At 43.0% G+C, this 26,490-nt stretch overlaps 3 protein-coding genes across 4 annotated transcripts; all 3 read right to left on the reverse strand.

Annotated features, from left to right (window-relative positions):
* Window positions 1-17,294: 17,294 nt before the first annotated feature.
* Window positions 17,295-18,372, reverse strand: LOC121757620 (dynamin-2A-like). The gene is made up of 5 exons (XM_042153137.1): window positions 18,269-18,372; window positions 17,986-18,043; window positions 17,867-17,913; window positions 17,471-17,634; window positions 17,295-17,353 (listed from the first exon to the last, which is right to left on the reverse strand). Exons 1-5 carry the CDS (start codon window positions 18,370-18,372, stop codon window positions 17,295-17,297), a joined length of 432 nt encoding a protein of 143 aa, XP_042009071.1.
* Window positions 18,373-19,995: 1,623 nt separating this feature from the next.
* Window positions 19,996-21,073, reverse strand: LOC121757621 (dynamin-2A-like). Its single transcript, XM_042153138.1, has 5 exons — window positions 20,970-21,073; window positions 20,687-20,744; window positions 20,568-20,614; window positions 20,172-20,335; window positions 19,996-20,054 (listed from the first exon to the last, which is right to left on the reverse strand). The coding sequence occupies exons 1-5, from the start codon at window positions 21,071-21,073 to the stop codon at window positions 19,996-19,998; spliced, it is 432 nt and encodes a 143-aa protein (XP_042009072.1).
* Window positions 21,074-22,616: 1,543 nt separating this feature from the next.
* Window positions 22,617-23,358, reverse strand: LOC121758742 (dynamin-2A-like). Of its 2 annotated transcripts, none has more exons than XM_042154133.1 (3): window positions 23,269-23,358; window positions 22,873-23,036; window positions 22,617-22,752 (listed from the first exon to the last, which is right to left on the reverse strand). In XM_042154133.1, the coding sequence occupies exons 1-3, from the start codon at window positions 23,295-23,297 to the stop codon at window positions 22,697-22,699; spliced, it is 249 nt and encodes an 82-aa protein (XP_042010067.1). In that variant the 5' UTR covers window positions 23,298-23,358; the 3' UTR covers window positions 22,617-22,696. The 2 variants fall into 2 exon arrangements, with proteins under 2 accessions (XP_042010067.1, XP_042010066.1); XM_042154132.1 differs by having other exon boundaries at window positions 22,617-22,755.
* Window positions 23,359-26,490: the final 3,132 nt, after the last annotated feature.

Genomic DNA, 26,490 nt, shown 5'->3' on the forward strand with positions numbered 1-26,490 from the left:
CGAGGCTTAGGGTTACAAGCGGCTATTACAACTAACTATTACAACCAAAACAAGGACAATCAAAAGGCCAAATCACCACAAGAGTAAGTAGGGGTCGTGTCACAAATGGCTCGACACCCGCCTACTCTACGGTGTCCTCCTAAGCATCTTCCTCGGCACGGACCCGGAAGTTCGGAATCCCCATTTGTTCCATTCGAATGACATCTTAGACGGCTCTCGGTAAGTCTTGGGCCTCCAAGACTCGACTGTGACTCAAGTCGACACCAATCTTCGCAAGTAAGTCAGCCGCCTTATTGCCTTCACGGTGGATGAAGGTAGTTCGGAGTGTGAGTTGACGCTTGTGTAAGGTCATGTGGGCCATGGCTTGGCGAGTGTGAGCAGGTCCCCAACTTGGCCCTTTAATGAGATTGAGTGCTTGCTCGGCGTCTGATTCGAGCCAAATTGGTTTCTCAAACTCCGAGGCCAGCATCAAGCCGTGGTGCATGGCGAGAAGTTCGGCTTCGAGTGGTGAATGTGCTTCGAGAGGGAGCGCATAGGTGACGAGCGCCTTACCCAAATGGTCTCGAATGAGGCCGCCTCCCCCAGCTTTTCCTGTTGCTTCATTAAAGGACCCGTCCGTATTAAGTTTGATCCAGGCCTGATCCGGTGGTTCCCACTTAACCATCATAGCGAGTCGCGGTAGCCGTTGAGGTTCGGCATGGCTTGGGATACTGACTCCGAGCCTAACCCCTCTCCAATGCTTTGGCTTAAGCCTCCCATTGGCCATGCTGTTTCGGACGAAGTGAGGATTTGCCAAATCACATTGCTCGGTTTGAATTGAACATCATGATGGCGGCTTCTATTTCTCTCTGCCCAGAGGAACCAGAAGATAAGGTAAGGCATGGCTCGGCTGAGGTGCTTCCTTCCCGGCTGCTGCACTCTTCTCGCCCATACCTCAATTCTTGTTGGGATCGTGTCATTGACCACGAGAGTGGGGGCCGAGCCTTCGAACCACCCGTCGAATTCCCTCCACACTCTTGTTGCACCTACTCCTTGAATGAAGAGATGTTGGAGGGACTCGGTACTAGGCCTGTGTGGGCAGCACTGGCATTTGGATGCGAGTTCAATCTTGCGCCATTGCAGCTTTGCGTCAACAGGGATGCGATTAGATATAAGCCTCCAATTGAAGATAGCGATGGTAGTTGTAAGGCCAGCCGTCCAAATCTCCTCGAGCCCTTGGATGATGGGTTGAGGCGACCGGACCGTCTCCCAAGTCGAGGCTAGCGAGAAATCTCCTCGCCTTGTGAGCGTCCATCGTGGGATGTCCGGCTCCCCGGGGAGTATCGGGGTTTTGCAAATTTGATCAATGATCTGTTGGGGAAGGCCAGCCTGGTCATGGAGAACTTGGAGTTTTGGAGCGTCCCACTCACCATCCGTGATAAAATCCGAGACAATCGTTGTAGGGCTGCCCCTCTCGTCGAAACATAGCCCCCTAAGAGGGACGTTGCCAAGCCATATATCATCCCAGAAGTAGATCTTACCTTGACCAACAATCCAACGAATGTGCGGGTGAGCGTGGGCCCAAGCTTTGGCCAGCCTCCTCCACGTCGGGCTATTCCTTCCCGTGGTCCTTGGCGAAAGTGGCGAGGAATTGGCACAATACTTTCTCATCATGTACCGGGCCCCATAAAGAGTTCAGTTCTCTGAACCGCCACCAGAGTTTAATGTTGAATGCTCTTAAAACTTCTGTGAACTTTCGGATCCCGAGCCCTCCCTCCTTGGTGGGGAGGCACATTTGGTCCCAGCTGATCCAATGTGTCCGTTTTTTCTCAGTCGTCGAGCCCCAAAAGAAGCGAGCCAATTGCTGATCGAGTAGCTTAAGGGTTCCGGCCGTGGGCTCAATGGCTTGGAAGATGTGGATAGGAACTGCCTCAAGAGTGCTCTTAATGAGAGTTAGCCTTCCTCCAAAAGAAAGATGACGATGCGCCCATCCGGAAATCCTTCTAGCGATCTTCTCTCGAATGAACATGAACATTTTGGTTTTCTTGGATGCATATTGTGAGTCCCCGATTGCAGCAATTTGGTGTAACCTAATCGGGCTCCCAATCCACCTCTTCGATCAATCCGCCTTATTCGCCATCGGCAAGCTTCTTGGTACCCCCATCCATGTCGACTGAGCCACGACCAACAAGTCTAGACTATCCTTTGCTCGAATTTGCGTTGAGATAGACATCACAAAACCGCCTCCCGAAGAAATAATCCTTGATATTTGTGGGCGCAAAATGGTGCAACAAGTCCGGTGGGACAAGATACCATCTTATTGTCAAGAATGCAAGCATGTTGGCCATGCGAGCGATGTGTGCTACGCAACGGGTAAAGGGGATATGCCACCAAAGAGAAACTACTACACCGCCCCACCAAAACAGCCTCAACCCGCGGACCAAGTAGTGAAAGGAAAGCAAGACATGGCTAAAAGCGCCCCCAACTCTAATGATTGGAAATGCCAAGGAAAAAAAAAAGGAAAGGCGGCCGATCGACCAAGTAAAAACTCATATGGAGAACATGCCGATGAAACATTTTGGGATGGACCGGACATTATGGGTGACACTCAAGAGGGGAGTGAAATGCGCCTCGAAACACACGATGTGGGGGTAAAGCTCAGAGATGGGGACCGAAGGGAACCACCACACCCGGCCATCAAGACACCAACGCCAATTCATGGAGATTTTGATGCGGGGTGGGGAGGCCCCAAGGCGAAACTCTCAACTTATCCACCTACGTGCGGGAGTTCGAGAGGGGGTACGCGCCTTGCAATGACGAGGGGACGTGGTTTCTCTCGATGAAAAATCACATGAGCACTAACCAATACTACTCCCTCATGGCGAATGGGGAATTTGATGTTGATAATTGTGGGGATGCGGAAGGCCCGGATATGGATGCGCAAATGGGGTGCGAGAGGGGAGGAGGCAATCCTCCTCTAGGCGATGCCGAGGAGCACGCAAAGAACAAAGAGCTCCAAATCATTCAATGTCATGAAGGGCCTTCATCCCCTTCGGGTAAGCATTCTACTTGTTAATGATGTCTTACAATATCATGTTTTGGAACGTGAGGGGAATCGCGAATGCATCAACCCAACACGTATTGAAAAGATTGATTAAATGCCACAATGTCTTATTTCTTGCAATAATGGAACCGCTCACAACCCCTGATCCAGACCGGTTTTCCAAGGCCTTGGGGCTGTCCTTCATTGGATCGAACACGACGGGCAAGATCTTGTTATTTGTGGAAGACGGATCTACTTTTGATATTGATTATGATTCGAAACAAATCTTGCATGGGAGGCTCAAGTCCCATCGCATTGATAGCCCTCTAGCTATCTCGACCGTGTACGCCAAATGCACAAGAACTGAGAGATACCTTCTGTGGGATAAGATGAGAGAGATTGGTGGGCCCCTTGAAGGAACACCATGGATCATTGGTGGTCAACACCATCCTATCACACCGGGACAGAATTGGGAGCGACACCAACCGGCAGGCCGAGATGGTCGACTTTGCGGAGGCAATTGAGGACTGCCGGCTTATGGACCCAGGGTTCGATGGGGCGGATTTTACTTGGGCCAAAAACGGACTATTTGAACAGTTGGATAGAGTGCTTGTTAATGAGGCTTGGACTAGGGTCTTTGAGGCTACCTGGGTAACGAACCTCCCACGGATCGCCTCGGATCATGGACCAGTTCTAGCACGATGCAAAATGCCGAACATCGCCATCGGGGGCAAGGCATTCAGGTTCCAGAACATGTGGATCCGGTATGAGGGCTTTTTGGCTATTGTGCAGAATGCTTGGGAGGAGCCCATGGGGGCGACCAGTATTCTAAACATCCAAATTAAACATGCCAGAGTTAAAAAAGCTTTAAAGAAGTGGAACAAAGAGGTTTTTGCGAACATCCACGCCAATGTCGCGAACAAGGAGGAAGCTATTGCCTTGGCCCAATCCAACTTCGAGGTTTTGCCTACGCCAGTGAATAGGACGGTGATCAACAAGCACATTGTCGAGTACATCCTCCTGCTGAGAATGGAAGAGGATTTTTGGAGGCAAAAGGCAGCCTTGAGATGGCTAGCCAAGGGGGACAAGAACACCCGGTTCTACCAAAGGGGTCCGTCTTTGCATCCACTCGATTCATGCCAACGGACAAGAGCTAACCGAGGAAGCTGACATTAATAACTCAGCAGTGGAATTCTACCAACAACTTCTTGCGCCTTGCAACCCGGCTTTGGAAGAACCTGGCCTCGACCTAATCTACTAGGTTCACTCAGCCGAGCAAGTTGCGGACATCGCCCAGGTACCGGATGCGGACGAGGTCAAGAGGGCCGCTTTCAGTATCTCCGGAGATAGCGCGCCCGGACCCAATGGTTTCTCTGCTAGCTTCTATCAAGCCTGTTGGAACATTGTGGGACCGGAGGTGGTGGAGGCAATTGGACAGTTTTTCAGGGGGGCTTTCTTGCCATGAAGCATTACGGCCGCAAGCATCGTCCTCATCCCAAAGAAGTCATCGCCAGAATCATGGACCGATTATCGACCCATCAGCCTCTGTACAAGTTGCAGATGGGTTCAACACCAAATGCATGCAGACACATACATGTTGGTGGGCCCCTCAAGATTCAAATCATTTAAGATTTGTTTCATGCAAACCAAATATCCATAACCGAACACGCCCTTTTATATCCCTATTTTCCATTGTTCAAACCAAACACCTGAAAATCAAACCCACGATAGGAATTGTGTATGAATAAAATATATATTCCATTACTTAATCATGGAATTAGAGATAATCCAGCCCTATCTTATCAAATACTACCAAGGCAACCAAACTAGGTTTTAATGAGATGAAAGTTGATAAAAACTTATTATATTAAATTATTTGATTGTTAAAAAAATAAAAAGATTTTACAAAGTGAATAAGCATGACTAATTATTAATATCTTGAAAATAAAATAAATAGGAGTGTAGGCGTTAAATAATTTTTATTTGAATAAATAAAATAAAATGTTAAGAAAGTAAGAATTTTTAAAAATAATTTGTATGAATTGCGTGCTTAATAGAAAACAAAATCTGTTAATTTTATTTTTGAAAATCAAATTCAAATTAAATTCATATACTACAAACTTAAATCCCTACCCCCAAATATGCGTTTCCACTTCCATCCATTTCAAACATTTTAAAAACTGTGCAACGGTCTCCAATCCTACTGTACCACTCCCATCCATCTCTCCGGCGAAACTCACTGATTCTCTCTCACTCTCTTCTCACAATTCCCAAATTAGGATGCATCTCTCTTTCGCCCAAAAATCAGATTCTCATCTCCAGCATCTCACGGCCTCCAACTTCTCTCTCTCTCTCTTGCCCAATTTCTTACTCCCGGCGTCGTCACCGCGTGGAGTCCAGTCACTACCGGCACTCCGTCTCCCTCTCTTTTCTGCCCATAACCTGTAGCAAGAATGTCTGGGTAAGAAACTCTAAAATTTTGTTCATCTGTTGAATTTCCTTTGTATATGAAGGTGTTTCCATGAGTAAAACGAATGCAAAGATATTTTTCTTCGATTTGTTGTATTAATTATTTGATTCTCAGAGAAAAACTGTAAAGTTGGAATTTTGTATATCAGTTGATTTTCCTTGGTATTTCATGGTGATATGATTGCTAAAGACATTTGTTAGATTGTGACTTATTTTAAAACAAAAAAATGAGGATAGATGTTAATGAGGACTTGCTGAATGCTTATTCATTGAACCCCTACTGAATTAGATTGGTTCATTTGCAGAAATGCTGTTATTGTGAAGACACCAGGTGAGCCTATGAATCATGACTACTTTGCAACTTGTAATCAGGCAACATTAGGGCAGAAAGTGTACAAAGAAACATGGATGGGTAGAATAAGTGCAAAATGGGGAGAATAGAAGAAAAAATCAGAAAAAGAAGGAAAAAAAGAGGAAATATCTGTGGAAAAAAAAATAAAAGTAAAGAAAAATTGGTGGAAAAAAATAGCAAAAATAAGATCTTGGAGGAAGTGACAGGGAGCTCCGTGATGGAGTAATGGGAGGGAAAGACGGCGATTTGGTGAGAAGAGAAGAAAAAAAGAGGAAGGATCTGTGGAAAAAAATAAAAGAAAAATTGATGGAAAAAAATAGCAAGAATAAGATGTTGGAGGAAGTGACGGGGAGCTTCGTGATGGAGTAATGGGAGGGAAAGACGACGATTTGGTGAGGCTTCAACTTGAAGCACTCTGGAAGAGAAATCAAGACCAGAAAATGAGAATGCAAACTTGACTAGGGAAAACGAGGACTGGCATCTATAAAAGTCAAGGGAAAGTTTCTAGAGAGAGACGCTCTCACTTCTCTCTAGCAATACCCCCATCTTGATTGCCCGCCACCCCTCATACACACCCGAACTGCCGCTACTCTTGCCCGCCGACCACCACAACTCGCCCCCCCACCCCACAGCCCGCCGAGACCCTTCCCACGCCGGTCGGCGCCCCACCCGCTGCCAACCCCGACGACTCTCAATCCTTGTACGGCGTCGTCAACCCTCCACCCGACCTGGTCGGCGCTCTCAACCGTGAGCCCCCACGACCGGCCCTCAAGGTCAGCCTTTGGCCGGTCACTCTCTAAATCGGCCATGCCGGATCCCCCCCCGAACCCCACTCCGGCCCCACCGGACCCCGAGGAGGCTAGGCATATCTCGGACCACCTCATGGTCTTTCACTCAAGCGAAGACCCAACACCGAGGCATCCGGCCAAAGGAGTGAAATTGCAAAACAAGAAGAATAGGAGGATGGCTAGGAAGGGCACGCCGGCACCTCTCACCAAAGGTCTTGGCCGGAAAAGATTTGTACCCTCCCCTCTTCCGGAGGACAAACAACTTAGGAAGAAGCTTGACTTTGGAGACGAAGAGACTTCCGAGGCTGACGGCCCCGACACGAGCTCCGCCATAGATAACCCCAAATGCAAGGTAACATTATTTCCTACATGCCCTATCGATAGCCATGATGCACAAGGCTCGGGAACCATTCCTAAGGTCTCTAACCCCGAGGATGAAGCCCAGATGGAGGTGGTGGTTCACGGAGACGCTCCGGCAGCAGAGGCGGCGCCACCCCTCGACCATGGAACCGCCATGGACGAGATGACCGTTGAAGGTGATGTTGGTGGAACCCTAGGCGTATCCCAAGAGGATTTGACCGCTGCATGCAAGCCAAAAAGTACTTTGGGGAATGAGCTAGTCAACTTTCCCGAAATGGCTTCAAGAACAAACCACCTTTCGGAAAGTGCTTTTGTTCCTTTCCAAAACCGGAAGGCACATGTGGAGCCTTGCTCATCTCACCCAATGCAGCACATGGAGCCAAAAAAGAATGATATCCTCCATATCATCGATTTGGCTGCCGCGGAGACACTCGATGCAACGGCGGCGCAGCCTCTCCTCGCCGGTCCACCTCCGGCCATGGTCTACACGTTGAAGGATAACCTCCTCCTAAATAGGGGAGACAAAGAGATCGAGTCAAATGTACCTCGTATTGAAAATGACTCATCCCTTGAAGATTTCCCACCCCTCGAAAAAGGAAGGACTCGGAAGATCCGAGCATCATTCGAGACCGGCTCGACGTTTGAGAGACCGGGGGGACTGAAGCCCCCCCGAGACACGCCCGCGACCTCGGCCTCGGATATGAATGTGATGGACCCGAAGCGGACCGAGATGGAGATGGAAACACCGAGGCCACCCGATGAACCCATGTACGAGAGGGAACCGGTAGAAAGATCCCAAACCGAAACAAACCTTGGGGCTAAACCGAGAGGCAATCCGATAAACAACTTCTTAGGAGGTGAAGGGGTGACGGGTGTACGTAGCCCCACTAAGCAAAAATCCATGGCCGAGATGGTGCGGGAGACGTCAGCTGAAGAAGGCCCGCAAGTCTTTGTCCCGGAGAACATCCAAAACATCGGCTTTGCTTCCATGTCAAACGGAGTGCTAGCCATCTACTTCTCCGGTTTGGAAATCCAACGGTTGGCCTCATCTCTCGGCCACGCTATTGTTGGTAAGTTCTCGCACTCAATCCCGGCTTCCTCCCAAATCCAAAAGGCTCTTGACAATATTAAATTTAGGCGTGGTTATTCTTGGAAATATATTAACGCCAAACATATTCTTATTCAATTTGAGGACATGGCGGATTATGCTCGGCTCCTTAGTGGACCCAAAGGGACACCGGTGTGGTTCATTGATCGGCATCCGATGAGAGTCTTCAAATGGTCTCCGGATTTTGACGCATATTGTGAGTCCCCAATTGCGGCGATATGGTGCAACCTAATTGGTCTCCCGATCCACCTATATGACCATTCGGCCCTCTACGCCATTGGGAAACTCCTTGGTAATCCGATCCAAGTAGATAAAGCTACGGCCAACAAATCGAGACTCTCCTTTGCGCGGCTTTGCATCGAAATCGACATCACAAAGCCACCGCCCGACGAGATCATCCTTGACATTTGTGGGCGACCTTTGGTGCAGCAAGTAAAGTGGGATAAGATCCCGTCCTACTGTGGAGAATGTAAACATGTGGGACACAAGAGTGAAGTTTGCTATGCATCCGGGAAGGTGGATCGACCTCCAAAACGAAACTACAACATAGCAACACCAAAACAGCCACAACATGGAGGGACTGGACCTAAGAAGAACAATGCTGAACCGAGGCAAACCGATAATAACATGGAATGGAAACAACAAGGGAAGCATAAGGGAAAGGAAAGCAACACCCGAAAGAACCCGAAAGCCAACGTGCATTCGGGGGCGGAGTGGTCGGGTCCGGACTTTTTGGGAGATTTGCAAGATGTGGGGAGTAAGGACATGACCATTGCACATGATGCGCAAAACTTCAATCAACCAAAAGGGACACCCGCTAAGCCCCCATTTTATGGACGTGGGCGCGGGGGTAAGCCAATTGGAGCGGACATGGCGCGGCGTGATGTGATCCCGGCCTCGGATGACCTTGTGCAACCCACAGGCCATTTTAAACCCTTTGATCTTGAGAAACCCGAGGCACATGGCTCATCAAGCCACATGAGTACCAATCGTTATTTCTCCCTCATGGCTCGAGAGAACTTCATGGAGAATGATAGTGAAGACGAAGAACATTGGCTTGAAAGGTTCTCCTTGTATGATGCTCGGCGACCCTTGTCTCTACCCCGAGACTTCCTTCCCGCTGCATGGCAATCCTCTTTCTCATGCCCAACATGTTTATAATTATCACAAAACAATGGAATACGGTCCCATGCCACTTTGTACCTCGAGTCTTTGCCTCGGATATTAAGGATGATCTCTTCCGTCGGGGGAGTAGAGATGTCAATCTCTATGCAAATCCTTGCGAAGGAGAGTCGGCTTTGATGAATTGTGGCATGATCGGCTTGTAGTGGCTTGCCAAGGAACTTACCGATTGCCAAGAGGGCCGATTCCTCATAGAGATGAGCCGGTATACCTAATATGTTACACCCGGTGTGCCCAATAGTTTGCCAATGGCGTAGAGCGCCGCTTGATCAAAAAGGTGTATATGAAGCCCAATAGTTGGACCTGCCACACTACATTGTACGGTTTGAATTGTACATGTTGGTGTCGGCTTCTATTTCTCTCGGACCACATGAACCAGAGGATGAGATATGGAATGGCATAGCACAAATGTCTTTTGTTTTGTTGTTGTGTCCGCCGGGACCACACCACAAGCCTCTCCGGCATTGTATCGTTGATCCGGAGGGATGGGGAGGCACCCTCGAACCAGCCATCGAACTCCCTCCACACACTAACCGCCCCACTTCCTTGGATGAAGAGATGTTGAAGTGACTCCGTGTTCGGACGATGTGGACAACATTGGCACTTGGACGCCATCTCAGTTCTCCGCCATTGGAGCTTTGAGTCAACTGGGATTCGGTTCGATAAGAGGCACCAGTTGAAAATGGCAATAGAGTTAGTGAGGCCGGCCTTCCAAATATTGTCCATACCTTGGACGATCGGTCTATGCGACCGGATGGTTTCCCACGTTGTGGAGAGGGAGAAGTCTCCCAGTCGCGAGAGGGACCATCTCGGAACATCTTCTACCCCCATCATGATCGGAGTGCCAAGGATATGATTAATAACCTGCTGAGATAACCCAGCCTGATCTTGGAGCATCTGCAGTCTAGAAACGTCCCAAGCCCCATCCCTAATTAAATCCGTAACAAGTTCTTTGGGGTCCCCCCTATCATCAATGCAATGGTCCCGAAGGGGGGAATCCTTGATCCAGACATCATCCCAGAAATATACTCTCCCTTGCCCCACCATCCAAAGAATATGTGGTTGCGCCTGCGGCCGGGCTTTTAGGAGCCTTTTCCAAATTTGACTGTTCCTCCCTGAGGGCCTAGCTGTAATGGGAGAGGGATTATAGCAATACTTAGCCATCAAGTACTTAGCCTATAGAGAGTTTTGCTCGCGGAATGGCCACCATAGCAAAATATTAAACGCGCGTAACAATTCTTTTGTTTTTCCGGACGCCAAGGCCGCCTTCGGCGAAGGGAAGACAAATCTGATCCCAGCTGATCCAATGAGTCTTCCTTTTATCATTCGATGCCCCCCAAAAGAATCGGGCAAGTTGCTGGTCCAATTGCTTTAGTGCCTCGCCCGTAGGTTCAATTGCCTGGAAGATATGAAGAGGAACCGCCTCTAGGGTGCTTTTAATAAGGGTGAGCCTCCCACCGAAGGAAAGATGTCGATGTGCCCACCCCGAGACCCTTCTAGCAATTTTCTCCCAGAGGAACATGAACATATCCAAACGTTTGCATCCCCGATATATTGGAACACCCAGGTAAAGGAAGGGGAAGGTACCTCGGGTGAAGCCTAAAGCAATTGGACCAGCAACTATAACAAACTATAACCACTACACACTAAACAAACTATAACCACTACACACTACATACAAAATACAAACATTGCGCTACTCCCACTATCCACAATACAATACACACACCACAATACTATAAACAAAAAACACACGCGTAGGTAAATTACACATTACAGATCATACGCAAAATATTACAATTACACACACATATACACTAAATACTAGCACTGCGAACATAAGCTACATACGCAACACGCAGTTCACTCACACAGCACACACTTTACATAAAATACACACATTATATACATACACATATACTGTACACAGAATACACACAAAGCACACACTATAAACAATAAATACACGTAGGAATAATACACATACATCACATGTTACGCAATATACACACTGCACACTACACAAAACACACTAAACAAACTATAACCACTACACACTACATACAATTCACACAATACACAAACTACACAAAATACAAACATTGCGCTACTCGCACTATCCACAATACAATACACACACCACAATAAATCTGAAATTGCGTGGATGAAGTACTAGGGAGGATGTGGCTCAAATATTGGAACAGTGAAGTAAAGCTTCTGAGCATCCCCTTTGGCCATTTTCTCAAGTGTAATGGTCAAATAAACCTAATCAGGAAAGACATCATTGCTTAAAACATAGGAATCAAATGTCCATGATGCAAACCAATGCAGCCTACGATTTAGAGCTCGATGCGAGCTTGAGAAACAGATGAAACATCCGACAAGAATTGCAAGAATTGATTTGTCAAAATTTCCATCTACCTTAGAATATATAAACAGATGCAGATGATGGAGGAGCAGGTGGCAAATGCTAGGGTGTTCGTCGGCACCAGGGTTTATATCACCATTATGAAAAGGATCACTGTTCCGGCGACTGAGACAATTTGATCTAGAATCCCCATATGATAGGTTTGGACCGCTGGCAGCAGCATCAAACGTAGCATCTCCAGAGCTCCCGGGAAGATGGGCCAACAATGGTTGAACTTTCTACTGATGTATAGAGGAAAACATTACACGCTTACAAAAGAATTCTCATACCATGTATATATATAGATAGCTATACAAACTTGTAAGAATAGACACTTTTATAATCATAAAACAGGTCACCTTCATTGGAATAGGTGGATGCAGCGGCTGCCAGATTATCATTAATACAGAGTTGTGTAGTAAGCTTGGAAAGAATAAAGGACTGTTTCTGGATACGCTCTTTCCTCCGCTTGACATTCTGGTCCTCCTGGAGAAGCTCTTCTATTCTTTCCATGCTTTGAGCACTATAATTTCGAATTAAACGAGGCACATCATGATCAAAAAAATAAAAGCATAATATGCACAAATCTTTTAAACAAGGAGATGAATGTTCACATATATATTGAAGAACTAGCTTAATAGGGCATGCTCTAGTGAGTATTCCGTAATCTCCCCATGCTCATTCGCGGTGGTTAAGAATTACAAACTGCCGAAAGCATCACACACGATAGGCTGGATGCATGGAAAGAAACAAACCTTACAGAACTGTATAGCTTAAATAGCATGTCTTCTTTGTCCAATCCCTGAGTACAGACCATGCTGGAGGAACTTGTCGTGAAGTTCATGGCAAAGTACCCGAGCTAAAGCTCTTTTACCCTCGGAACTATGAACCATCTTTTCACCAAGCCTGGAAAGTTCATCCTGTCCTGGAGTCTGCAGTAGTCACACGATCAATATCAATAATCAACATTCAATATAGTGGTAAATAGTGGATCATACTCTAGCATATGACGTATAGAAAGAATCAATGCGTCCAGACAAAACTAGAACAGAAGCAACTTCACGAGACAACTTACCCTGAAAGAAGATTTGGCAGCCTAATTTCCATGCTATTTCGGATCTGTTGAGCGAGGGTACTCCACTAGTTGATGCAGGTACTTGTTTTCCCTATTCAGGTTTGAATTCTCATTTTCAGATCTTGATTTCTCTTCCAGAAGTGCTTCAAGTTGAAGCCTCACCAAACCGTCATGCTTTCCTCCCATTACTCCATCATGAAACTTCCCATTTCTTCCTCCAATAGCTTAATCTGGCTATTTTTTTCACATTTTCTTGGAAATCTTCCTTTGATTCTGCTCTCTGTTTTTCCCTTTTCTGGATCTGTTCCACAAATTTTTCTTTTCTTTTTTTTCCCACAGATCTGCCTGCTCTTTTTTTCTTCTTATTTCTGTTTTTTTTCTTTTTTATGTTTTTTTCTTCTTTTCTCCACATTTTGCTCTTGTTCTACCCCTTACCATGTTTCTTTCTACTCTTTCTGCCATAGTGTTGCCAGATTACAATCATAGTCTAGCATATTCAACATGCTACTTGGGACTTGCCCTGGAGCCTGCAGTAATCACACAATCAATACCAATAATCAATATTCATTATAGGTGTAAATTGTGCATCATACTCTAGCATATGATGTACTGAAAGTATCAATGCGTCCAGACAAAACTTGGACAGAAGCAGCTTCACAAGACAGCATACCCTGAAAGAAGATTTGGCATTCTCATTTTGCGATCTTGATTTCTCTTCCAGAAGTGCTTCAAGTTGAAGCCCCGCCAATCGTTGTCTTTCCCTCCCATTACTCCATCACGAAGCTCCCCATCTCTTCCTCCAACAGCTTATTCTCATCTTGGAACTCTTTCTTTAATTCTGCACTGTTTTTTCCTTTTTCTGGATCTGTTCCCCCAATTTTTTCTTTTCTTTTCTTTTTTTTTCCACAGATCTGTCTCCTCTTTTTTTTCTTTTTTCTTTTTTCTTCTTTTTCTGTTTTTATCTTCTTTTCTCCACATTTTGGTCCGTGTGATATAGCACATCAAAAGCCTGTCATGATTACAATAACTCTAGTCAGAATAAATAAAACCCAAGAGTTCATGCTATGTTGAGAAAACTGTTGGGAAACAACAAGGGAGACTGGCAAGTTTCATCCAAACCTTCGTCTGTATGGGGTTAAAATGTATGTATCTGTACAATTCTTCATAAGTTCCATTTGCAAGTGCAGTCACAGGAAGTGGTTTCAAGTCAAGGAGTTCCATATAAGTTGTAAGAGCCTGAAGGAACATAAGAAAACTTTTAAGATTAAAACTCTTCATGGTTTTCAAAACATAAATATCAGTGAATCTCAAAATCACCTCAGGGAGCATGAGGTTCCGGAAGGACATAGTATAGAAACACTCTGAATGCATCCATGAATCTGAAATTGCGTGGATGAAGTACTAGGGAGGATGTGTCACAAATATTGAAACAGTGAAGTAGAGCTTCTGAGCATCCCCTTTGGCCATTTTCTCAAGTGTAATGGTCAAATAAACCTAATCAGGAAAGACATCATTGCTTAAAACATAGGAATCAAATGTCCATGATGCAAACCAATGCAGCCTACGATTTAGAGCTCGATGCGAGCTTGAGAAACGATGAAACATCCGACAAGAATTGCAAGAATTGATTTGTCAAAATTTCCATCTACCTTAGAATATATAAACAGATGCAGATGATGGAGGAGCAGGTGGCAAATGCTAGGGTGTTCGTCGGCACCAGGGTTTATATCACCATTATGAAAAGGATCACTGTACCGGCGACTGAGACAATTTGATCTAGAATCCCCATATGATAGGTTTGGACCGCTGGCAGCAGCATCAAACGTAGCATCTCCAGAGCTCCCGGGAAGATGGGCCAGCAATGGTTGAACTTTCTACTGATGTATAGAGGAAAACATTACACGCTTACAAAAGAATTCTCATACCATGTATATATATAGATAGCTATACAAACTTGTAAGAATAGACACTTTTATAATCATAAAACAGGTCACCTTCATTGGAATAGGTGGATGCAGCGGCTGCCAGGTTATCATTAATACAGAGTTGTGTAGTAAGCTTGGAAAGAATAAAGGACTGTTTCTGGATATGCTCTTTCCTCCGCTTGACATTCTGGTTCTCCTGGAGAAGCTCTTCTATTCTTTCCATGCTTTGAGCACTATAATTTCGAATTAAACGAGGCACATCATGATCAAAAAAATAAAAGCATAATATGCACAAATCTTTTAAACAAGGAGATGAATGTTCACATATATATTGAAGAACTAGCTTAATAGGGCATGCTCTAGTGAGTATTCCGTAATCTCCCCATGTTCATTCGCGGTGGTTAAGAATTACAAACTGCCGAAAGCATCACACACGATAGGCTGGATGCATGGAAAGAAACAAACCTTACAGAACTGTATAGCTTAAATAGCATGTCTTCTTTGTCCAATCCCTGAGTACAGACCATGCTGGAGGAACTTGTCGTGAAGTTCATGGCAAAGTACCCGAGCTAAAGCTCTTTTACCCTCGGAACTATGAACCATCTTTTCACCAAGCCTGGAAAGTTCATCCTGTCCTGGAGTCTGCAGTAGTCACACGATCAATATCAATAATCAACATTCAATATAGTGGTAAATAGTGGATCATACTCTAGCGTATGACGTATAGAAAGAATCAATGCGTCCAGACAAAACTAGAACAGAAGCAACTTCACGAGACAACTTACCCTGAAAGAAGATTTGGCAGCCTAATTTCCATGCTATTTCGGATCTGTTGAGCGAGGGTACTCCACTAGTTGATGCAGGTACTTGTTTTCCCTATTCAGGTTTGAATTCTCATTTTCAGATCTTGATTTCTCTTCCAGAAGTGCTTCAAGTTGAAGCCTCACCAAACCGTCATGCTTTCCTCCCATTACTCCATCATGAAACTTCCCATTTCTTCCTCCAATAGCTTAATCTGGCTATTTTTTTCACATTTTCTTGGAAATCTTCCTTTGATTCTGCTCTCTGTTTTTCCCTTTTCTGGATCTGTTCCACAAATTTTTCTTTTCTTTTTTTTCCCACAGATCTGCCTGCTCTTTTTTTCTTCTTATTTCTGTTTTTTTTCTTTTTTATGTTTTTTTCTTCTTTTCTCCACATTTTGCTCTTGTTCTACCCCTTACCATGTTTCTTTCTACTCTTTCTGCCATAGTGTTGCCAGATTACAATCATAGTCTAGCATATTCAACATGCTACTTGGGACTTGCCCTGGAGCCTGCAGTAATCACACAATCAATACCAATAATCAATATTCATTATAGGTGTAAATTGTGCATCATACTCTAGCATATGATGTACTGAAAGTATCAATGCGTCCAGACAAAACTTGGACAGAAGCAGCTTCACAAGACAGCATACCCTGAAAGAAGATTTGGCATTCTCATTTTGCGATCTTGATTTCTCTTCCAGAAGTGCTTCAAGTTGAAGCCCCGCCAATCGTTGTCTTTCCCTCCCATTACTCCATCACGAAGCTCCCCATCTCTTCCTCCAACAGCTTATTCTCGTCTTGGAACTCTTTCTTTAATTCTGCACTGTTTTTTCCTTTTTCTGGATCTGTTCCCCCAATTTTTTCTTTTCTTTTCTTTTTTTTTTCCACAGATCTGTCTCCTCTTTTTTTTTCTTTTTTCTTTTTTCTTCTTTTTCTGTTTTTATCTTCTTTTCTCCACATTTTGGTCCGTGTGATATAGCACATCAAAAGCCTGTCATGATTACAATAACTCTAGTCAGAATAAATAAAACCCAAGAGTTCATGCTATGTTGAGAAAACTGTTGGGAAACAACAAGGAAGACTGGCAAGTTTCATCCAAACCTTCGTCTGTATGGGGTTAAAATGTATGTATCTGTACAATTCTTCATAAGTTCCATTTGCAAGTACAGTCACAGGAAGTGGTTTCAAGTCAAGGAGTTCCATATAAGTTGTAAGAGCCTGAAGGAACATAAGAAAACTTTTAAGATTAAAACTCTTCATGGTTTTCAAAACATAAATATCAGTGAATGTCAAAATCACCTCAGGGAGCATGAGGTTCCGGAAGGACATAGTATAGAAACACTCTGAATGCATCCATGAATCTGAAATTGCGTGGATGAAGTACTAGGGAGGATGTGTCACAAATATTGAAACAGTGAAGTAGAGCTTCTGAGCATCCCCTTTGGCCATTTTCTCAAGTGTAATGGTCAAATAAACCTAATCAGGAAAGACATCATTGCTTAAAACATAGGAATCAAATGTCCATGATGCAAACCAATGCAGCCTACGATTTAGAGCTCGATGCGAGCTTGAGAAACTGATGAAACATCCGACAAGAATTGCAAGAATTGATTTGTCAAAATTTCCATCTACCTTAGAATATATAAACAGATGCAGATGATGGAGGAGCAGGTGGCAAATGCTAGGGTGTTCGTCGGCACCAGGGTTTATATCACCATTATGAAAAGGATCACTGTTCCGGCGACTGGGACAATTTGATCTAGAATCCCCATATGATAGGTTTGGACCGCTGGCAGCAGCATCAAACGTAGCATCTCCAGAGCTCCCGGGAAGATGGGCCAGCAATGGTTGAACTTTCTACTGATGTATAGAGGAAAACATTACACGCTTACAAAAGAATTCTCATACCATGTATATATATAGATAGCTATACAAACTTGTAAGAATAGACACTTTTATAATCATAAAATAGGTCACCTTCATTGGAATAGGTGGATGCAGCGGCTGCCAGATTATCATTAATACAGAGTTGTGTAGTAAGCTTGGAAAGAATAGAGGACTGTTTCTGGATACGCTCTTTCCTCCGCTTGACATTCTGGTCCTCCTGGAGAAGCTCTTCTATTCTTTCCATGCTTTGAGCACTATAATTTCGAATTAAACGAGGCACATCATGATCAAAAAAATAAAAGCATAATATGCACAAATCTTTTAAATAAGGAGATGAATGTTCACATATATATTGAAGAACTAGCTTAATAGGGCATGCTCTAGTGAGTATTCCGTAATCTCCCCATGCTCATTCGCGGTGGTTAAGAATTACAAACTGCCGAAAGCATCACACACGATAGGCTGGATGCATGGAAAGAAACAAACCTTACAGAACTGTATAGCTTAAATAGCATGTCTTCTTTGTCCAATCCCTGAGTACAGACCATGCTGGAGGAACTTGTCGTGAAGTTCATGGCAAAGTACCCGAGCTAAAGCTCTTTTACCCTCGGAACTATGAACCATCTTTTCACCAAGCCTGGAAAGTTCATCATGTCCTGGAGTCTGCAGTAGTCACACGATCAATATCAATAATCAACATTCAATATAGTGGTAAATAGTGGATCATACTCTAGCATATGACGTACAGAAAGAATCAATGCGTCCAGACAAAACTAGAACAGAAGCAACTTCACGAGACAACTTACCCTGAAAGAAGACTTGGCAGCCTAATTTCCATGCTATTTCGGATCTGTTGAGCGAGGGTACTCCACTAGTTGATGCAGGTACTTGTTTTCCCTATTCAAGTTTGAATTCTCATTTTCAGATCTTGATTTCTCTTCCAGAAGTGCTTCAAGTTGAAGCCTCACCAAACCGTCATGCTTTCCTCCCATTACTCCATCATGAAACTTCCCATTTCTTCTTCCAATAGCTTACTCTGGCTATTTTTTCACATTTTCTTGGAAATCTTCCTTTGATTCTGCTCTCTGTTTTTCCCTTTTCTGGATCTGTTCCACAAATTTTTCTTTTCTTTTTTTTCCCACAGATCTGCCTGCTCTTTTTTTCTTCTTATTTCTGTTTTTTTTCTTTTTTATGTTTTTTTCTTCTTTTCTCCACATTTTGCTCTTGTTCTACCCCTTACCATGTTTCTTTCTACTCTTTCTGCCATAGTGTTGCCAGATTACAATCATAGTCTAGCATATTCAACATGCTACTTGGGACTTGCCCTGGAGCCTGCAGTAATCACACAATCAATACCAATAATCAATAAATTGTGCATCATACTCTAGCATATGATGTACTGAAAGTATCAATGCGTCCAGACAAAACCTGGACAGAAGCAGCTTCACAAGACAGCATACCCTGAAAGAAGATTTGGCATTCTCATTTTGCGATCTTGATTTCTCTTCCAGAAGTGCTTCAAGTTGAAGCCCCGCCAATCGTTGTCTTGCCCTCCCATTACTCCATCACGAAGCTCCCCATCTCTTCCTCCAACAGCTTATTCTCGTCTTGGAACTCTTTCTTTAATTCTGCACTGTTTTTTCCTTTTTCTAGATCTGTTCCCCCAATTTTTTCTTTTCTTTTCTTTTTTTTTTCCACAGATCTGTCTCCTCTTCTTTTTTTTTCTTTTTTTCTTTTTTTCTTCTTTTTCTGTTTTTATCTTCTTTTCTCCCCATTTTGGTCCGTGTGATATAGCACATCAAAAGCCTGTCATGATTACAATAACTCTAGTCAGAATAAATAAAACCCAAGAGTTCATGCTATATTGAGAAAACTGTTGGGAAACAACAAGGGAGACTGGCAAGTTTCATCCAAACCTTCGTCTGTTTGGGGTTAAAATGTATGTATCTGTACAATTCTTCATAAGTTCCATTTGCAAGTGCAGTCACAAGAAGTGGTTTCAAGTCAAGGAGTTCCATATAAGTTGTAAGAGCCTGAAGGAACATAAGAAAACTTTAAGATTAAAACTCTTCATGGTTTTCAAAACATAAATATCAGTGAATCTCAAAATCACCTCAGGGAGCATGAGGTTCCGGAAGGACATAGTATAGAAACACTCTGAATGCATCCATGAATCTGAAATTGCGTGGATGAAGTACTAGGGAGGATGTGTCACAAATATTGGAACAGTGAAGTAGAGCTTCTGAGCATCCCCTTTGGCCATTTTCTCAAGTGTAATGGTCAAATAAACCTAATCAGGAAAGACATCATTGCTTAAAACATAGGAATCAAATGTCCATGATGCAAACCAATGCAGCCTACGATTTAGAGCTCGATGCGAGCTTGAGAAACTGATGAAACATCCGACAAGAATTGCAAGAATTGATTTGTCAAAATTTCCATCTACCTTAGAATATATAAACAGATGCAGATGATGGAGGAGCAGGTGGCAAATGCTAGGGTGTTCGTCGGCACCAGGGTTTATATCACCATTATGAAAAGAATCACTGTTCCGGCGACTGGGACAATTTGATCTAGAATCCCCATATGATAGGTTTGGACCGCTGGCAGCAGCATCAAACGTAGCATCTCCAGAGCTCCCGGGAAGATGGGCCAGCAATGGTTGAACTTTCTACTGATGTATAGAGGAAAACATTACACGCTTACAAAAGAATTCTCATACCATGTATATATATAGATAGCTATACAAACTTGTAAGAATAGACACTTTTATAATCATAAAACAGGTCACCTTCATTGGAATAGGTGGATGCAGCGGCTGCCAGATTATCATTAATACAGAGTTGTGTAGTAAGCTTGGAAAGAATAGAGGACTGTTTCTGGATACGCTCTTTCCTCCGCTTGACATTCTGGTCCTCCTGGAGAAGCTCTTCTATTCTTTCCATGCTTTGAGCACTATAATTTCGAATTAAACGAGGCACATCATGATCAAAAAAATAAAAGCATAATATGCACAAATCTTTTAAATAAGGAGATGAATGTTCACATATATATTGAAGAACTAGCTTAATAGGGCATGCTCTAGTGAGTATTCCGTAATCTCCCCATGCTCATTCGCGGTGGTTAAGAATTACAAACTGCCGAAAGCATCACACACGATAGGCTGGATGCATGGAAAGAAACAAACCTTACAGAACTGTATAGCTTAAATAGCATGTCTTCTTTGTCCAATCCCTGAGTACAGACCATGCTGGAGGAACTTGTCGTGAAGTTCATGGCAAAGTACCCGAGCTAAAGCTCTTTTACCCTCGGAACTATGAACCATCTTTTCACCAAGCCTGGAAAGTTCATCATGTCCTGGAGTCTGCAGTAGTCACACGATCAATATCAATAATCAACATTCAATATAGTGGTAAATAGTGGATCATACTCTAGCATATGACGTACAGAAAGAATCAATGCGTCCAGACAAAACTAGAACAGAAGCAACTTCACGAGACAACTTACCCTGAAAGAAGACTTGGCAGCCTAATTTCCATGCTATTTCGGATCTGTTGAGCGAGGGTACTCCACTAGTTGATGCAGGTACTTGTTTTCCCTATTCAAGTTTGAATTCTCATTTTCAGATCTTGATTTCTCTTCCAGAAGTGCTTCAAGTTGAAGCCTCACCAAACCGTCATGCTTTCCTCCCATTACTCCATCATGAAACTTCCCATTTCTTCTTCCAATAGCTTACTCTGGCTATTTTTTCACATTTTCTTGGAAATCTTCCTTTGATTCTGCTCTCTGTTTTTCCCTTTTCTGGATCTGTTCCACAAATTTTTCTTTTCTTTTTTTTCCCACAGATCTGCCTGCTCTTTTTTTCTTCTTATTTCTGTTTTTTTTCTTTTTTATGTTTTTTTCTTCTTTTCTCCACATTTTGCTCTTGTTCTACCCCTTACCATGTTTCTTTCTACTCTTTCTGCCATAGTGTTGCCAGATTACAATCATAGTCTAGCATATTCAACATGCTACTTGGGACTTGCCCTGGAGCCTGCAGTAATCACACAATCAATACCAATAATCAATAAATTGTGCATCATACTCTAGCATATGATGTACTGAAAGTATCAATGCGTCCAGACAAAACATGGACAGAAGCAGCTTCACAAGACAGCATACCCTGAAAGAAGATTTGGCATTCTCATTTTGCGATCTTGATTTCTCTTCCAGAAGTGCTTCAAGTTGAAGCCCCGCCAATCGTTGTCTTTCCCTCCCATTACTCCATCACGAAGCTCCCCATCTCTTCCTCCAACAGCCTATTCTCGTCTTGGAACTCTTTCTTTAATTCTGCACTGTTTTTTCCTTTTTCTAGATCTGTTCCCCCAATTTTTTCTTTTCTTTTCTTTTTTTTTTCCACAGATCTGTCTCCTCTTCTTTTTTTTTCTTTTTTCTTTTTTTCTTCTTTTTCTGTTTTTATCTTCTTTTCTCCCCATTTTGGTCCGTGTGATATAGCACATCAAAAGCCTGTCATGATTACAATAACTCTAGTCAGAATAAATAAAACCCAAGAGTTCATGCTATATTGAGAAAACTGTTGGGAAACAACAAGGGAGACTGGCAAGTTTCATCCAAACCTTCGTCTGTATGGGGTTAAAATGTATGTATCTGTACAATTCTTCATAAGTTCCATTTGCAAGTGCAGTCACAAGAAGTGGTTTCAAGTCAAGGAGTTCCATATAAGTTGTAAGAGCCTGAAGGAACATAAGAAAACTTTAAGATTAAAACTCTTCATGGTTTTCAAAACATAAATATCAGTGAATCTCAAAATCACCTCAGGGAGCATGAGGTTCCGGAAGGACATAGTATAGAAACACTCTGAATGCATCCATGAATCTGAAATTGCGTGGATGAAGTACTAGGGAGGATGTGTCACAAATATTGGAACAGTGAAGTAGAGCTTCTGAGCATCCCCTTTGGCCATTTTCTCAAGTGTAATGGTCAAATAAACCTAATCAGGAAAAGACATCATTGCTTAAAACATAGGAATCAAATGTCCATGATGCAAACCAATGCAGCCTACGATTTAGAGCTCGATGCGAGCTTGAGAAACTGATGAAACATCCGACAAGAATTGCAAGAATTGATTTGTCAAAATTTCCATCTACCTTAGAATATATAAACAGATGCAGATGATGGAGGAGCAGGTGGCAAATGCTAGGGTGTTCGTCGGCACCAGGGTTTATATCACCATTATGAAAAGGATCACTGTTCCGGCGACTGAGACAATTTGATCTAGAATCCCCATATGATAGGTTTGGACCGCTGGCAGCAGCATCAAACGTAGCATCTCCAGAGCTCCCGGGAAGATGGGCCAGCAATGGTTGAACTTTCTACTGATGTATAGAGGAAAACATTACACGCTTACAAAAGAATTCTCATACCATGTATATATATAGATAGCTATACAAACTTGTAAGAATAGACACTTTTATAATCATAAAACAGGTCACCTTCATTGGAATAGGTGGATGCAGCGGCTGCCAGATTATCATTAATACAGAGTTGTGTAGTAAGCTTGGAAAGAATAGAGGACTGTTTCTGGATACGCTCTTTCCTCCGCTTGACATTCTGGTCCTCCTGGAGAAGCTCTTCTATTCTTTCCATGCTTTGAGCACTATAATTTCGAATTAAACGAGGCACATCATGATCAAAAAAATAAAAGCATAATATGCACAAATCTTTTAAAAAAGGAGATGAATGTTCACATATATATTGAAGAACTAGCTTAATAGGGCATGCTCTAGTGAGTATTCCGTAATCTCCCCATGTGCATTCGCGGTGGTTAAGAATTACAAACTGCCGAAAGCATCACACACGATAGGCTGGATGCATGGAAAGAAACAAACCTTACAGAACTGTATAGCTTAAATAGCATGTCTTCTTTGTCCAATCCCTGAGTTCAGACCATGCTGGAGGAACTTGTCGTGAAGTTCATGGCAAAGTACCCGAGCTAAAGCTCTTTTACCCTCGGAACTATGAACCATCTTTTCACCAAGCCTGGAAAGTTCATCATGTCCTGGAGTCTGCAGTAGTCACACGATCAATATCAATAATCAACATTCAATATAGTGGTAAATAGTGGATCATACTCTAGCATATGACGTACAGAAAGAATCAATGCGTCCAGACAAAACTAGAACAGAAGCAACTTCACGAGACAACTTACCCTGAAAGAAGACTTGGCAGCCTAATTTCCATGCTATTTCGGATCTGTTGAGCGAGGGTACTCCACTAGTTGATGCAGGTACTTGTTTTCCCTATTCAAGTTTGAATTCTCATTTTCAGATCTTGATTTCTCTTCCAGAAGTGCTTCAAGTTGAAGCCTCACCAAACCGTCATGCTTTCCTCCCATTACTCCATCATGAAACTTCCCATTTCTTCTTCCAATAGCTTACTCTGGCTATTTTTTCACATTTTCTTGGAAATCTTCCTTTGATTCTGCTCTCTGTTTTTCCCTTTTCTGGATCTGTTCCACAAATTTTTCTTTTCTTTTTTTTTTCCACAGATCTGCCTTCTCTTTTTTTCTTCTTATTTCTGTTTTTTTTCTTTTTTATGTTTTTTTCTTCTTTTTTCCACATTTTGCTCTTGTTCTACCCCTTACCATGTTTCTTTCTACTCTTTCTGCCATAGTGTTGCCAGATACAATCATAGTCTAGCATATTCAACATGCTACTTGGGACTTGCCCTGGAGCCTGCAGTAATCACACAATCAATACCAATAATCAATAAATTGTGCATCATACTCTAGCATATGATGTACTGAAAGTATCAATGCGTCCAGACAAAACTGGACAGAAGCAGCTTCACGAGACAGCATACCCTGAAAGAAGATTTGGCATTCTCATTTTGCGATCTTGATTTCTCTTCCAGAAGTGCTTCAAGTTGAAGCCCCGCCAATCGTTGTCTTTCCCTCCCATTACTCCATCACGAAGCTCCCCATCTCTTCCTCCAACAGCTTATTTCTCGTCTTGGAACTCTTTCTTTAATTCTGCACTGTTTTTTCCTTTTTCTAGATCTGTTCCCCCAATTTTTTCTTTTCTTTTCTTTTTTTTTTCCACAGATCTGTCTCCTCTTCTTTTTTTTTCTTTTTTCTTTTTTCTTCTTTTTCTGTTTTTATCTTCTTTTCTCCCCATTTTGGTCCGTGTGATATAGCACATCAAAAGCCTGTCATGATTACAATAACTCTAGTCAGAATAAATAAAACCCAAGAGTTCATGCTATATTGAGAAAACTGTTGGGAAACAACAAGGGAGACTGGACAAGTTTCATCCAAACCTTCGTCTGTATGGGGTTAAAATGTATGTATCTGTACAATTCTTCATAAGTTCCATTTGCAAGTGCAGTCACAAGAAGTGGTTTCAAGTCAAGGAGTTCCATATAAGTTGTAAGAGCCTGAAGGAACATAAGAAAACTTTAAGATTAAAACTCTTCATGGTTTTCAAAACATAAATATCAGTGAATCTCAAAATCACCTCAGGGAGCATGAGGTTCCGGAAGGACATAGTATAGAAACACTCTGAATGCATCCATGAATCTGAAATTGCGTGGATGAAGTACTAGGGAGGATGTGTCACAAATATTGGAACAGTGAAGTAGAGCTTCTGAGCATCCCCTTTGGCCATTTTCTCAAGTGTAATGGTCAAATAAACCTAATCAGGAAAGACATCATTGCTTAAAACATAGGAATCAAATGTCCATGATGCAAACCAATGCAGCCTACGATTTAGAGCTCGATGCGAGCTTGAGAAACTGATGAAACATCCGACAAGAATTGCAAGAATTGATTTGTCAAAATTTCCATCTACCTTAGAATATATAAACAGATGCAGATGATGGAGGAGCAGGTGGCAAATGCTAGGGTGTTCGTCGGCACCAGGGTTTATATCACCATTATGAAAAGGATCACTGTTCCGGCGACTGAGACAGTTGATCTAGAAATCCCCATATGATAGGTTTGGACCGCTGGCAGCAGCATCAAACGTAGCATCTCCAGAGCTCCCGGAAGAAGATGGGCCAGCAATGGTTGAACTTTCTACTGATGTATAGAGGAAAACATTACACTATTACAAAAGAATTCTCATACCATGTATATATATAGATAGCTATACAAAACTTGTAAGAATAGACACTTTTATAATCATAAACAGGTCACCTTCATTGGAATAGGTGGATTGCAGCGGCTGCCAGATTATCATTAATACAGAGTTGTGTAGTAAGCTTGGAAAGAATAGAGGACTGTTTTCCGGATACGCTCTTTCCTCCGCCTTGACATTCTGGTCCTCCTGGAGAAGCTCTTCTATTCTTTCCATGCTTTGAGCACTATAATTTCGAATTAAACGAGGCACATCATGATCAAAAAAATAAAAGCATAATATGCACAAATCTTTTAAAAAAGGAGATGAATGTTCACATATATATTGAAGAACTAGCTTAATAGGGCATGCTCTAGTGAGTATTCCGTAATCTCCCCATGTGGCATTCGCGGTGGTTAAGAATTACAAACTGCCGAAAGCATCACACACGATAGGCTGGATGCATGGAAAGAAAAAACCTACAGAACTGTATAGCTTAAATAGCATGTCTTCTTTGTCCAATCCCTGAGTTCAGACACGCTTGGAGGAACTTGTCGTGAAGTTCATGGCAAAGTACCGAGCTAAAGCTTTTACCCTCGGAACTATGAACCATCTTTTCACCAACCTGGAAAGGTCATCATGTCCTGGAGTCTGCAGTAGTCACACGATCAATATCAAGAATCAACATTCAATATAGTGGTAAATAGTGGATCATACTCTAGCATATGACGTACAGAAAGAATCAATGCGTCCAGACAAAACTAGAACAGAAGCAACTTCACGAGACAACTTACCCTGAAAGAAGACTTGGCAGCCTAATTTCCATGCTATTTCGGATCTGTTGAGCGAGGGTACTCCACTAGTTGATGCAGGTACTTGTTTTCCCTATTCAAGTTTGAATTCTCATTTTCAGATCTTGATTTCTCTTCCAGAGTGCTTCAAGTTGAAGCCTCACCAAACCGTCATGCTTTCCTCCCATTACTCCATCATGAAACT

Source organism: Salvia splendens, chromosome 12 (assembly GCF_004379255.2).
Source record: "Salvia splendens isolate huo1 chromosome 12, SspV2, whole genome shotgun sequence".
NCBI classification, from domain to species: Eukaryota; Viridiplantae; Streptophyta; class Magnoliopsida; order Lamiales; family Lamiaceae; genus Salvia; species Salvia splendens.